Raw genomic sequence first — 14,705 nt, 5'->3', positions numbered from 1 at the left:
GAATGTGCTCTGAAGCTCGTGCTGGAAGGCTTGGCATGGGTGTGAAAGGTTCACTTTTGAGAGGACCCGTGCTGAAGAAGGAAGCGAGCTGTTACCTCCAGCGCAGTGTGCGCTCTCGGAGCTGGGGACTAGGGTGTGCACAGGCGCTTGAAAGTCCGGGGCGTTTACAGTGAGAGGCTCTGAGCGGGGCTTTGCCAAGACCCAGTCGCTCTGGCCTGCGGTCCTCGTGCTGCGTGGAGCCCAGGGCAGGGGCGGAGCCGGCTCCCGCTGGCCCTCAGTGTGGGCTTATTCCCATGGATGGCTGTTGCCCGGCAGGGGTGCATGTCACCAGCCCAGCCGGACTTGGGGCCGAGGGCAGCCGGCTCCTGCTTCAGGGGAAGGAAGGGCAGCATCCCCTTTCTGCTCCGGGGAAGAAGAGCTGTGCCTCTTTCTTCGCTCTTGAACTTGACTTAGCTCTTAACCACATTTTAGAACAAGAAGAAGTCTGATCTTCCCAATCTGGGTAAACAGTCTTTCCTTAATTTAAACTGTCGTGTCCTCTCCTCTCCTTTTCCTTGGTGGGAGCAGCTCGCATAGGTTAGGTTTGGGAGGTCTGCGTGTTTTCCTGACGGGGCAGAGGTATCCGGCCTGTGGTCACCAGTGTCCTTGCTTGGTCCTCAGCTGGAGGCTGAGTCCACAGCGCCCTTTGGCCATGAGGTCCCTCTTCCCAACCACGAGGACCTTCCTGGTACCGTGGCCCCCCTGGGACTCAGCTGCTTTCTGATGCTCCCATCCTGCTCTGCAGGTGGGGAAGAGCCACCACACTGCCCCTCTGCTGCCCTCCTGACCGACCCTGCGTGTCCGTGGAGGTTCACTCCCCTTTGGGCTTCGTGGGACAGTGAGGTCCAAGTCGCCCCTGCTTTTCTAATAGCTGGGATCTCCGTCCCCATCCCCCACCCTCCCCCACCCCGGCTCAGGCACCTGCAGAGCCTCTACTTTAGTCTCTTCCTCCTGCTGCCCAGGCGCCTTCCTCCATCTGGGCAGAATGGCCGTCCGTGCCAGCTGGGCATCCCGCTCTGTCCAAGTGGGGCAAACTGCCCTGCACATCGCCGAGGCTCTGCCTCTGTCGAGCTCTGGAGGAAAGCAGGAGGGCTTTCTTGCCTTCGGAGCCCAGTCTTCCGTGGTTGAATGAAATCCTGGGCCCTCAAGTAGTGTTTCTTTCACGTTTGAGAAACGCGTCTCGGTGTGCATTTGGCTGAACCTGTCAGGCTCCGAAGCAGAGGGCAGGAGGCAAATGCAGGCTGTGCCCTTGGCTGTTCCCGGCTGCACAGAACCGGCCTGTGGGGCCCCAGCACAGACGTGGAACACCTGTAAATGTCCGCGTGCCCCTCCCACACAGTCAGTCCGCCTCCCGGCCCCCAGCCCGCAGTGCCAGGAGCACGGATGCCATGAACTCTCCCGGGAACAGCAGGATGGCATGGCTAGGTCAAGGTGGCATGGCTGGCAGAGCTGCCAGCTACGCGCCCAGGTCTCTGACAGAGCCTGGCACCTCCTCACCCCACACTGCTCATCGGCGGTGGCTTCCGCCTGCAGAGGATGGGGGTGCTGCCCTAAGACTCGTGCTGGTGAGAGGAGGTGGAAAAGCAGGCAGCTGGATGGTCTCCATCCCTGTGCAGACTGAGCCGCGGGTCCTCTGCCTCCACTCTCCTGGGAGGCTGGTGGGGGGAGTGGGGGTCGGAAGCGGTGGAGATGGGCGACACACGCATTCTGCTGCTGTGCCTGACCCTCTGCTCCACGTCCAAGTTCATCCTCTTGTTACAGAATTTACCAGGTGACAGAAAAATACGCAGGAGTACGCAGAGATAGAGGAAAACCCATTTATTTTCAGATGTTTCACAGGTACTAGTACAGTGACTCAGGGTCAGTTCTCCAAATCCTGAGTAAGTCAATATGGAGGAAGCTTTCCCTTTATACCCTTTGCTTTCTTTGTCCCCCAAATATGGATTAGACTTCCAGACCTTTCGTGGGCTTTGCAAAAAGCCCCATGTATTGTGATGGGGGCAGTGAGACCACACCTAAAGGCCTGGCCTGGCGCCAGCACTGATAACCCCCTCGGGGCGGGGGCGGGGGTATTGTTCATGGTCTATGGCCTCTGTAAAATGGGAGTAGTACTTAGGTAAACAGGTCTTGCAGGACCAGATAATGAAGGAAGGGCAGTGACTAGACTATAGGCTAACAGGAATGTGCCTTAGGGATACAGAGTCAGGCTACTAGCCCCGCTCCCCCCCCCCCCCCCAATGTCTTATTTTCCTCATCACTCTGGGGTCCATGTTCCACGCCAGCCTCCGCCGCCGCCTCCCCTGGAGCCTCTTGGGCTGCCAGTGGCTCACGCCGGGGGGGGGGGGGGGGGGCACGTGGAGCCTGCCCCACTCTGTGCCGGCTTAGTGTGGGCTCCGGGCATTTTAACGGTGACCCACATCCTGAAGAGGCTTCAACGTCAGTGATTTCCTGTAACAGCAGAAGGCCAGTAATGCCTGTGTACCTGCAGCTTTTGAAAATTCTGCTGTAGATTTCCTTACACATCTTCCTCTCTTTATGCCCAGAGGAGTAGGATTGTGCATCTTGGCGAGAGTTCGGCTGAGGTATTGTTCAAACATCCCAGTGATCCTGTGTTCCTTCAGCAAGGAGGTGCTGGCTGGAAATCGTTAAAAATAACATCAACAGACAACAGAAACCTATTGCTGACACCCGGAGTGCTGCCTAAAGGGGGAGGAGAGAGCTCGCTGTGACAGCCTGATGACTCCAGGCCAATGTCAGAGTTTTTACAAAGATCAGTCTCAACGCCACAGCCTCTGGGTCATTTTCTGGGTCATTTTCACGTTCAGCTTTTGAATGCTTAAGTGATTGCCTTCATCTCCTTTCCTTCCAAAGAGCAGGGCTGGCTCTGTGTACGGTCAGGAGGACCAATTCCAGGCCTTTGAGAGGAAAAATGCCACCAGGCAGCCCGGTGTCAGGAGAGAGGGAGAGTCAGAGCCTCGGGGAGGAGGCAAGGCTTTCTGTCGGAGTGGGATTTGAGTCGTGGGGTGCTGGTAGAGTGCCCTGGCAGTGTGGGGAGGGGTCACACAGACCCACAGTCGGGTCAGACAGCAGGGGGGCTTGGCTGGACCTGAGGAGGGAGCTGGGGAACACCTAAGAGCAGAGACGGTAAGGCAAAGTTTAGCTGAAAAGTGTGGCCTTCACCCTGAGAGCTGTGGTTACTGTGGATCCTGTTTGACATGCAGTGAATCGTGTTTTAGGCAAACAGCCTGCCCTCGCTGGGAGCGAGCGCTGAGGGGAGGCTGGCTCTGCGGAGCCCGGTCACACAGCCCCAGCTTTCCTCTGAGCCCGGCTGCGTCCCTCTCCAGTGCACAGAGGGAGTGGGGAGCCTTCCCGCAGTGGGGGGAGCCGAGAAGCAGCAAGCATAGAGCGCAAGCGTGGCAGACCTCCCCCTGGTCATGGTCCCCTTTCCGTGGCTTCGCTCTGCAGAGCACCCTCCACTAGTTCTCGGCTTGGCCACGAGAGCCTCAGGCGACATTTACTTGGAGGGCATGGCTGCCACTGTTCTGCTGAAAGTGAGCTTGTGAGGCCAGACTCCAAAACAGAGCAGGAGGGAGGGAGTAGGAAAGGCTCCTGGACGTGGATGCCCACGCGGTGCCGGCTTGGACACGCGGGCAGGTGGCAGGCTTCCTGCTTCCCCTGCAGTGATGCTGTGTCCTCTTCCTCTCCTAGCGGGCGCAGTCCGAGTCCCTGGGCGACCTGACCTGCACCCCCGAGGAGGAGGAGTCCGACGAGAAGCCGGTGCCCACAGTCAGCGCAGAGGAGACGCCCAGTGCTGAGCAGCAGGCTGGGCCCAGGGGACCGGCCCCCGTGCTGCTGCCTGGGGGGCCCCGTGCCAGACGGGCGCGTCTGCAGCACTGCCCCGCGCTCAGTGCCAGCGCTGAAGAGGAGGAAAGCCCCCCTGGGGACAACCCCTCCAGCCGCCAGGCCACCCCAGAGGTCACGGAGGTCACAGAGGTCACGGAGCCCGTGCCAGGCCCAGCCCCCTGCTTGGAGTGCCCACTTTTGCCAGAAGACTCCCCACACCCTGATCCCGGCAGCAAACATCACAGGGAGGAGCCATCCCTTGAAAGCGCATGTCCACCCTCTGAGGACGCAGCTGGAGAGGTGGGCAGTGCTTCTGGAGACGCTGAGAGTTTGTCTCCCCACGTCCCTGAGGAAGACACGGCACCTCCTGGGACCCGCCCCGCCATCCCCTTGGAGACTCCCCCTGGTCCAGACGGGCCAGGCCACGAGGAGGCGGAGGAGGAGGAGGAGCTGACGCTGGCGGTGCCCGGTCCCGAGGGCGCAGAGGGCACACAGGCAGAGTGCTCTGAGGACCTCGCCCCAAGCCCCCCAGCCTCCAAGAGCTGCTTGAAGCACAAGGCCCCGGCGAGTAGGAGCCTCAGCGTGTCCCCCACGCCGCCCGCCTCCGAGTCACCTCCACAGGAGCCCACCCCCTGTGCCCTGGACAAGGAAGCCGCCCCCCTGGAGTCCCCCAGGGCTGAGCAGGGCGAGTCCCCGCAGCGGGGAGCCGGGAGGGAGGCACCGGAGCAGAAAATCGGGAGAGGAGGCAGCAAGCCCCGGGGCGGGAAGAAGTTCTCAGTGTCCTCGGGCCGGGCGTGGCCACACACAGGCCACAGGGAGCGGCCGGCGCGCCCGGGCCCCCCGGGCCCCACTGCCGCCCCCACCACTGTCCGGCTGCCCCTGCTGAGGAGCAGGCCGGCCTGGAGGAGCGAGGCCGCCCTCGATGACCCCCAGGCGCCCCCAGAGCGCCAGAACCCAAAACTGGAGCCTCAGGAGCCACCATCACCCGCTGAGCATGGCGCTCAGGACTCGGGGAGCAGGGTGGCCAGCCAGGCCAGGCCCAGGCAGAACCCCCCGGAGGCAGTGACCACACCGGCCACAAGAGAGCCCCGCCCCCCCGCCCAGGAGCCACGCCCATGTGGGGACAGGAGCCCCTTCCCCATCAAGCTCCGGTCCACGTCTCTCTCCTTCAGACACAGAGACGTGTCCGTGCCGGAAGGGAAAGGAGTCAAGAGGTACAGTGCTGAAGTCAGGCTAGAAAAAGGGGGACTGACTCTGCTCATAAAAGATGACAAGTGTCACGTGGGGGCGGCCCCCACGATTCGGGGAACCAGGTCCCCCAACGGCCAGGGGAAGGGGAAGGCCCGGCCATCAGAGCAGATGGGCTTCAAGCCACCCCTGCCCAGGAAGCCGCTTCTGCAAGCCCTCACCCTCCCGTCCCCGCCCGCGTGCCCCGCTGTGGGCCCCGGAGAGCTGGACAAGGTCGCGCCGCCCCCGGGCCCCAGGAAGGAGAGTCGGCCGGTGGAGAAACGGCTGCCCCGCCGGGGAGCGGGTAAGAGCCAGCCCTGAGCGTGTTGGGGGTGGGACCTCAGCCGTCAGTCCGTGGGAATAGTCTGCTGGACATCCACCGGGGAGAGAAACACTGGGGTGAAGCCTGGCTGCAGGGGATTGGCAGTCAAGTCAACATTCCTCATGGTGCCCCTCGCGTGTTTGAGAGTCAGGAAACACATGCCAGGAGGCTGTGTGAGTTCAGAGGAGTCAGGAATTGTCCACTCTCGTTTGGCAAGGTCTTGTTTCCTGGGAGGTGGCCCCGGCGGGCTCATGCCACTCCCACTGCCTCGCTGGGGAGCTCGGTGAGGCCCCGTCCGGCCCGTGCTCTTGGCAGAGGCTCTGGCAGCATCTGCGTTCTTGGTTTTAAAGGCAGCATCGGCCCCTCTGTCACTTAGTGTCCTGACCTTCACCCCCAAGAAAGTGGTTCCTCCGTCTAATCATTGGGCTCACGGGCCCGGGTGTCAGGCAGGACGCACCCTACATATTGCCGTCACAGCCTCTGTCTGGTGTGAGCCCCTCAGCAGGTGGGCGTGGGCTCCCTGTCCCAAAGGGAGCCGGTGTTAAGATTGGGCAGAGAGCCAGAATATTCTACAGAAACTGTCTTCTAAATGAGAGAGACCGACGGTGGGTTTCCTGTCGGTGATGGTGGTCACTGTGGACTCGTAGTGTTTCAGACGGAACGGGCCGTCTGCTGGACATGGGTCTCTGACCCGTGTGACAAGGGCCCTGGGGAGAAATTTTTCATGGCAAATTTTATTTTAAAAAACACCAAAAACTTCCAGGATATTTTAAGTGGCTACTCTAAGTCCAGGCTCCACTAAAGTACTACATTGCGGGACAAAAGGAATCAGAGCCCAGCTGTTCTCCTAGGGACCTCGCATCCTGAGAGCAAGGTCAGGCACTCTCAGGAGGAAGAAGTGAGCTCACACGCAGCAACCCGAACAGATGCGAGGTTCTCGTCTTTTCTGTCCCCCTGTTCGCAAGTTAGCAGATGCAGTGTACAGTGCCTTAGGGCCCTAAGGGGACACCCCGGATGCAGACGGTCCAGGGAGAAGAGCCAGGAAAATGCCTCGCTCATCCTGGCCCCTGGCTCCACCGTGATTTTTTGCTGCTGCTGCTGCTGCCACTGTGTTAGGACCATCAGTAGGGGAGCTTCGGGGCGGCCGTAGCTGAGGCCACCCTGTGCCAGGTCCCAGCGGGGTCGCTGAAGCTGCTGTAGAGGGATCCAACGCCTTCGGCTGAAACAGGGAGGCAGGAGGGGGCTTGCTCTTTCAGGTAAAAGCCTGACCTCAGCACCGTCCCCACTCTTGACCTGGAATCGGAAATGTCCCTCCAGGGCTTGCCGAGAAGGGAGCTGAGAGGCAGGACGCCCAGGCTCGCGCTGAGAGCTGGGAGCGACGCCTCAGGGAGCGGAGCTCGCTCACTGATGACCCTCACTTCCTCCGCCCGTGCAGAGAGAGGCTTCCCTCGTTGCCGTGTGCCTGCGTTGGGCTTTTTTCTTTGATTTATAAATCACAACATAGTATTTATTCACTCGTGGCTTCGCTTCCGTAGCAGAAGAGAATTGTCTTGACAGTCTGTGTGTATTCACAGCCTCTGAGCACAGAAATAGCCCCTTGGGATGAATTCCAGGGTGGAAGAAACTGGGTGAGGGGGCACTGGTGGTGAGTTTCACTTCCGGACGTTCCATTTCCTTGCAGAGACAGGAGGGAAAGAATTACTCACACTTTTTCGGGAGCTGGCCCTCCCAAGGGGGTGGTAATTGAGGAGGAAGTGTCAGGAGAGGCTGTGGCTGCTGCCTGGGACCCCCGGGGCCTCGGGGCGCAGGCCTGCCTCACGCGGAGCCGAGCAGGATCTCAGTGAAGCAGCCTCTGAGGTTCGCAGACGCTGGATCTGTTGGTGGTTTCGTTCATTATTACTTCGCAGACGCTGGATCTGTTGGTGGTTTCGTTCATTATTACTTCTGCCGTCATCCTCCTCGCTCCCATGGGACAGCAGCTGAAGGCAATTCCGTTTATATAAAACGTACAGATCATGAAAGTTTTAGGAACAGTATTTCTCAGAAAGTCCTAATTACTGCTGTCGATTATCTTGGTGGTAGGCCCTTTACCCCGAGGCCCGGTGGGCTCCATCTTCCTGCTCCACACTCCGTCTTCCTTCCTCGAAGGCCTAGAGAAACTGCCACAAGGGGAGCTGGGAGAGTTCGATTTTGTTGCCATAAACCCAGGAGCCCGGCTTGCCAAGCGGGCCAGGCCTCGCAGGGCCGCCTCCGGGAGGTTGCGGCAAGCCCAGGGCCACGCTCGTGCGCATCCCCACAGAGCGCCCATCGGTCTGCTGACAGGCCAGAGCAGGCGAATGGCCCGGGGGCGTCAGACTCGTTCGGGTGTGCAGGACACTCCCATCCGCCTGTCCGGCTTGTCCAGCCAGAGTCTAAACCACAGGATTAGAATTAGAAGAAAGCAGTCGGTGGCTCTCGTGTAGAAAACTGATAAAATACAGGACGTCTATAGAAAAAGCGATCACCTATGAGTCCACTGTCTAGGTCAGTGATGGGAACCTTTTGAGCTTGGTGTGTCAAACTTCGCCAAAAAACTGAGCATAACTCGGGTAGTGTGTCACTTTGAGGAAAAAACATTATTTCGCAAATGTTTCATCCTCAGGAGCGGCAAATGTTTCATCCTCGGCATGCGGCCGCCTCAGCGGCCGCGTGTCATCAGAAATGGCTACGCATGTCAGTGCTGACACGCGTGTCATAGGTTCGCCATCACTGATCTATGTGTTAAATCTGTTGGACTTTCCTTCTAATCTTCTTGCGTGTGTGCGTGTGTGTGTGCGCGTGCGTGTATGTGTGCGTGCACGTGTGTGTGTGCACGTGTGTGTGTGTGTGTGTGTGTGTGTGTGTGTGTGTGAGATTTGTTTTCTGTAGGGTTGTGGTCACATGGCAGATATTGGGGACAGTAGCTGGGGCCTCATTTGATAACCAGCCTCAGCCTCTAATCCAGCTCATTCCACCCGGCCCGGCCTGGTGCCAATGACACAGTCAGGCTCCGCGGCCTCACCAGATCATGCTTCATGTGTTCCTGCCACATGCACGGCACGGCGCTGGCCCAGCGGCAGTGGGAAAGCACAGGACCTGGTCCCCCAGGAGGAGCGGGGGGGCGTGTGTCACAGGGAGTGAGGATAGAAGCCCCTCTTATCTTTGGATATCAGGGAGAAAATGAACTCAGAGACCCACTTACCGACCTTTGTTTCAATGTACTTAGATTCATTTGAGTAGAATACAAGGGGGATGGATGGTTTTGCTGTCATGCTAAAAATATATTCATATGTCTTGAATTCTTGAAGAAAGCCAACTTTGTTCACACCTACCTTTCCTTTTAGCCTATCCTTCCCTTCGCAAGTCTCTTCAGCTCCCCACACAGCACCGTGTCCGTCTCGCACACCCGCTTCCCACAGTCCGGGTCTGCAGCGGATTTGCCCACGACTTACACACGGGCAGGAAGTGCATAGCTAATGACAACAGCAGCTGATGTTTATTTAGCCCTTACCAAGGACCAAGGGTCATAGCAAATGCTCTACAGTTTAACCTCCAACAACAGTCTTACTTCACAAAGGGGAGAGCTGTGGGCACCATAGCCCCCTGTGGCCGCCCCGCACAGTGTGCTGTGCCAGCGTGGCTCTTGGCCGGGGCGAGGGAGGTGCTGCCAGCTCCCAGTGGTAGCAGTTAAACTTACCGCCGTGCACGGGAATTGCCCTGCCCCAAAGCTCAGTAGTGCCGAGTCAGTGATGGGTGATAGTGGGGAGGGAACGGTGTATAGGAAAGTTGGGGGTCGTACCCCTTCATATGAGATGGTATGTGACGAGGTGCATGAGGACTGGGAATCGGGAAGCCTGTGTTCCGATGCCCCATCGTTACGTGTTGGCTCTGGACCCTGAACAAGTCCTGTCCTGCAGAGACTCCATTCCTGTCTCTGAAATGGGGATTGGGAATACCCTTACGTTACAGAGACGTGTGGGGCTCATTGTGCACGTGATGCTGCTCTGAGAATCAAGGCCAGGTACACCTTAGCTGTTGGCATGCCTTTGGTCGGGAGAAATGTCCCTGTCCCTCGGGAGTGGGGGCGGGCCCAGGTGTAATGAAGGAAGGGAAAGCCGCTGTGGATGGGCGCCACCCTCGAGCTCACGACTTACTCTCCGACGGCCGCTGAGACCGCTCTTGTGGGGTCCGGCTGTTCCTGCAGGCCTGCCAGGAAGCCAAGGCAGGAAGTGTGTGTGCATTTTGAATTGTAAGAGGTCGCCACGTAATATAATAGCGTCACTACTTTTTCTCCTTCCTCTGCTGTAGCTCACAATTATATTCAAACTAGAGGCCCAGTGCACAAAATTCATACACTCAGGGGTCCCTCAGCCCGGCCTGCACCCTCTCGCTGTTGGGAAGCCCTTGACTGAGGGCAGTGGGACATCCTAGCGCTACCACGGAGGTGGGAGAGGCTCCCGCCACCACCGCTGCACTCGCCAGCCATGAGCCCGGCTTCTGGCTGAGCAGCGCTCCCTGCGGGAGCACACTGACCACCAGGGGAAGTTCCTGCCTTGAGCATCTGCCCCCTGGTGGTCAGTGCACATCATAGTGACTGGTCATTGTGCTGTTCGGTCAATTTGCATATTAGCCTTTTATTATATAGGATTATTATCTAGGATACCAATGCCTTTCCATCCCAGATACTTAGAAGATCCGTTGTATCACCTGGCAGGGAGTGGAGGCCAGCTGCCTGCTCTCAGAGGACGCGGGCACTGCGCCCTCACCCCCTCCCCCAGCTCTGAGCTGCGTGCATTGAGCACATGGTGGCTGAGCACGTGCACTTTCAGTCCAGGCTCCTCAGTCTCAGCTCCGTGCTCTGGAGCCTGTCGCTGGCTCCCAGGCTCCACCATGGGCTGCGGGCCTGGGGCTGGACAGCCCTGGGATGTCTGCCAGCCTTGCTCCCCTGGGGGCTGGGCTCCGCTTCTGTAGTCAAACAACCGTCAGAGCATCTGACCCTGGGGCACCCACACGTGGGACCAGCCCCACACGTCCACATCCAGACGTGACGCACGCGTTGGTGTTTCTTTATAAAGTGCTTTTTCACAAATTCTGCTACAAGAAACAGCCCTGAAACAGTGAGAGTTGGTACTGTAACAACAAACAAACCAGGGAGACCCCAGGTCCTCTTTAGGAAAAGATCCCATAAATTCCTACCACGGAGTCCTGCACAACCCCACCCAGGGACAGGCACTGTCCACCGTCCCGATGAACTGCTGCGTTCTCAGGCACCGGGAATGCAGGCACGGGGACGCCTCTGACTCCAGGGCCTTTTCCCCGGGCTGGGTCAGTTAGAAAACCATGACGTGCTGATGTTATCAGCGTCCTCTGACGGAGCGTCCTGTGCGGGTGAGCAGTGAGATGCCTCACAGAGTCCGTGATGTGGGGAAGAAGGGCACCGTCGGGCCTCGCTAGCTCTCGCCTGGTATGACACAAACTCTTTCAGGAACGTTTAAAGCAACAGCGGTGTGTTTTCCCTGACGTGCATTTGCAGGTTGTAAGAGAGGAGAAGTGTCGGTCAGGAAGGCGGTTTCTGAGGAGCCGAGTGAGGAGGTCACGGCAGGACCTTCTGACGTGGGGTAGGGAACGGGGTAGGACACTTGGCCCTGGAGGCCGCGTGCTGATGGCTGAGACGAGGGATCGCTCTTGAGGCTGTGAAGTGAGACTGTGACCAGAGAGGGAGGCCGTCTGCCCTGCTGATTCTGGGGTCTTATATGGGGGAGGAGATGGGTCCAGGGGAAGCCGTCAGAGACTGGCAGGAAGGGGAGACCAGGTGGGCAGGGGAGCGGCGGTGGGAAAGGCAGGTGGGCCAGGACCCCAGGCGCATTTGAGGGCGGGAGAATGAAGAGGATTTCTCTGTGTGCACAGTTAGAGTTGGTTGTTAAACAACAAACAAACCCAGTGGGCCTCAGGTCCCCACGTGGGAAAAGACACATAAATTCCTACAGTGGAGGCCTGCACAACCCCTAGACTCCTCTCCTGGTCGCTATCCATGCCCCGAGTGAGTCCTGACTGTCTCAGTGTTTTGTTTTGTTTAACTTTTTATTGAAGAATGATACACACGCAGAGAAGGGCACAGACCCTGTGTGTGCATCTGAGGGGATTTTCACACACTGAACACCGTCCAGAAGACAATGAGGCAGTAGCCAGAGGCCCCTCCCAGCCCCCGTTCTGGCAGCTCTGGAACTTATTTCTGGGCCACGGACCCCTCCATCCATGGTCGTTCTTGCAGGAGAGCGTGTGTGGTGCACTGGAGAGATGTGTTGGATGGGAAGCAACTTCCTCTCCGTGGTCTCGGCGCGCACCACGGGCCTGGGCCTGGGGCACTCACCAGGCACAGCCGGTTCTCGTTACCCGCAGTAGTTACGCTCTGTAACATCTGAATGAGCAGCTGCTGAGCCATTGCTCCCGGGGAGAGGCAGGCTGAGGTTCCTGGAGCCTCTAACCACATTTCCACCAGCTGATCAGTGGGTGACTGTGCTGCTGTGCACGTGTCTGCAGATGCCCATGGCGGGTCATGAGTATTGATTGGGGGTTTCAAGTACATGTTAGCAAGTAGGAACATTCTCATTTGTGGAATTCACAAGCAGTGAGGACCGGCTGTATTTGTTGAATTGGTAAAGGAAGGAATGGTGCTACGGTTAATCTGGAGGTGGGACTAGGACACAGCCCGTGCGTATGGTTACGAGCAGGAGCTTGCTCGGGGCAAAGCCCTCTCTGAGCGTGGGGTTGAGGTAGGTGCCCATGAGCGCTGCAGCTCTGCACAGGCCCGCGAGGGGCAGCTGCAGACTGCCAGCGTGTATCGATCAGGAGCTGTCTGTGTAAGCAGAGACTGACAACAGATCAATACGTGCTTTAAAACACGCAACTTTCAAACGGAAGTCAGACATAAACGCACCCAGCGATCCCTTTAGTGCCTGTGTACGCACCGCGTTGCTCCAGGTGAACCAGAGCCCGGGCAGAGGACCTGACGGCCAGGCAGAACCAGGAGGATGCCCTAGAAGCCGGGAGCCACTGCTCTGGCTTCGGCTGGTTGGATGAGGCACCGACTTTAGACCAGAAATCCTCGAGGGCAGACTTGCGCCTCTCCTTCCGGGGAGCTGTTTTGGAGGGGGGTGGGGGAGCTGTCGCCGGGGTGTGAGGATGACAAAGCAGAAACTGGTCGGAAGGAGCGTGGCAGGGTGCACAGCTCTGCCAGGCGACTTACGGGGAACTTCTCCTCCTTTACGTGTTCAGCGGCTCCCTGAGTTTGTACAATGTGCATGAGACTTTTATAAACCAGGAGGACATTTTATGAAAGGGAAAAATTCTTAAAAATTACTGCTTCAGCATATACCAAGTTTTTAGGGGCTCGGGAATCCTGCCACCCTGCTGTGTTAGCTTAGGGCAGAGTATCTACTTTATTTTTGTTTGTTTTTCTTTTTAATTGAATTTATTGGGGTGACATTGGTTTGCAAAACCATACAGGTTTCAAAAGTACAAATCAATAAGACACCATCTGCACACTGCATCATGCGCTAACCGCCCCGAGCAAAGTCTCTTCCCCCGTTTTCCCCTCTTTGCCCACCTGCACCTACCCCATCCCCACTCTCCCTCTGGCTATCACCCTATCACCACGCTGTTGTCTGTTTATGTGTTTTATATATGTGGGGTTTTTTTGCTTAATCTCTTCGCCTTCTTTCATCCAGTCCCCAATTGCCCCCCTCCCCCCCACACTCGGTTCCATGCCTTTAAGCCTCTGTTTCTCTTTTGTTCATTAGGTTCCACATATAAGTTAGGTCATATGGTGTTTGTCTTTCTCTAACTGGCTTATTTCACTTAGCATCATAATCTCCAGGTCCATCATGCTGTCACAAAAGGCAAGATTTTTTTATTTTTTACTTTATTTTCTTAGCCACAGGGCAAGAAACCGTGGTAGTGTCTATGGTGCTGCTCATGACGCTCACTCAGGAGCCGGTGGTCTCGACAAGCTTGCAGACCCACCGTGTGGGGTGCAGACCACCGTTAGCGTCCCGCCCTCAGTCCCTCCTCCTGGCATTATGGGAGTTTTGTGAATGAAAGAAACAGCACCTTAAGGCTGAATTTCAATAGGTTCCAGAAAACGAAATGGGAAAGAAAAAAAAGAGCCATTACCAGTCAGTAAGTCAAAATTACGTGGTAGGAGTCATCTCTCACAGCGGGTGGTTGCATATCCAGAAACGGCTTAGGCTTAGCGTGCGGGTTCTCTGAATGGCCCCTTTTTAAGTCTTCCTGAATATAAACGACTCTGTTAGCATTGTGAGATGAGGCAGAAAGAGGTAAAGGAAGTGTTTGAAACTCCTCTTATGTAATCTGGTGCCGCATCTATGTTATCAGGCATTAGTGACACTTTGAACATGCTGATCTCAGAAGCTATTTTACGGTGTAACCTTGACCCTGAGTGTTCCTGCTGCGGAGCTGTCCCTGAACTCGCCTTATCTTGCACATTACCTGTGTCTACTTCCTTCCTTTCTCCTGCCCTCACACACCCCACAACCCTTGTCCCTGCTCTGTGCCAGGCGCAGGGTGTGGGGTACAGGGGCCACTAAGCAGAATGGCTCGTCAGCCAGATGCTCTGCCTGTGCCCACCTGGGACAGGGACTTACTTGGAAGTTACCCGAGGCTCCGAGTGGAATCTCAGGCCTTTCTGAATCATGGTTGGGATCCATTGTGGTTTTTCTCCCTTCTTCCTGGTGTGTGGACCCTGCCCACCACCTGTACCATCGCCCCATGAGGCTAGCCTTTGACAGTCCCTGGGGGGCATCAGGAAAGAACACCCCTCGGGAAAAAGAAGGGGAGCCAAAGAGAGAGAAATGGTTGGTGGAAGATTTTGGCCGTGTGCCTGGTCCAGCACTCGGCGGCACTGCCATCGCTGGGAGCCTTGTCCCACACGGGCACAGCCTGGCCCAGCGGTGGCGCTTGCTCCCTCTGTGGCTCTGCCCATGAGCCCAGACCTAGGGGCTCACACTCACACACAGGCAGCGCAGCCAGTGGCCTCTCTGCTTGTGGAGAATCGGCCAGCGCGGTCCTGGTGGCAGGAGGGAAAACAGACACCCTTTCCGGCTAAACCCTGTTGCTTGCTGACGAGACTGCAGTTCCCAGGAGCAAACTGGGAGGAGAGAAGGGGCTTTGCCTCGGGTGTGAGCGGTGGGCCTTGAGCACAGCCCCGGCCTTGGCCCACCTTGGCCGCAGCCTCGTC

At 57.5% G+C, this 14,705-nt stretch overlaps 1 protein-coding gene across 1 annotated transcript in view; it reads left to right on the top strand.

The window, feature by feature from the left end:
• The window catches only part of CRACDL (CRACD like), a gene marked incomplete at its 5' end in the record, with an annotated part of 50,105 nt that overhangs the window by 25,517 nt on the left and 9,883 nt on the right, over nucleotides 1-14,705 (top strand). The window contains one exon of the mRNA XM_079792239.1: nucleotides 3,748-5,413. Coding sequence (XP_079648365.1) covers nucleotides 3,748-5,413 — 1,666 coding nt within the window. The remainder of the gene's footprint in view (nucleotides 1-3,747; nucleotides 5,414-14,705) is intronic.

The sequence above is a fragment of the Cnephaeus nilssonii genome, assembly GCF_951640355.1.
Source record: "Cnephaeus nilssonii genome assembly, chromosome: 15".
Classification (NCBI taxonomy): Eukaryota; Metazoa; Chordata; class Mammalia; order Chiroptera; family Vespertilionidae; genus Cnephaeus; species Cnephaeus nilssonii.
This window is presented reverse-complemented; position numbering and strand designations above follow the sequence as displayed.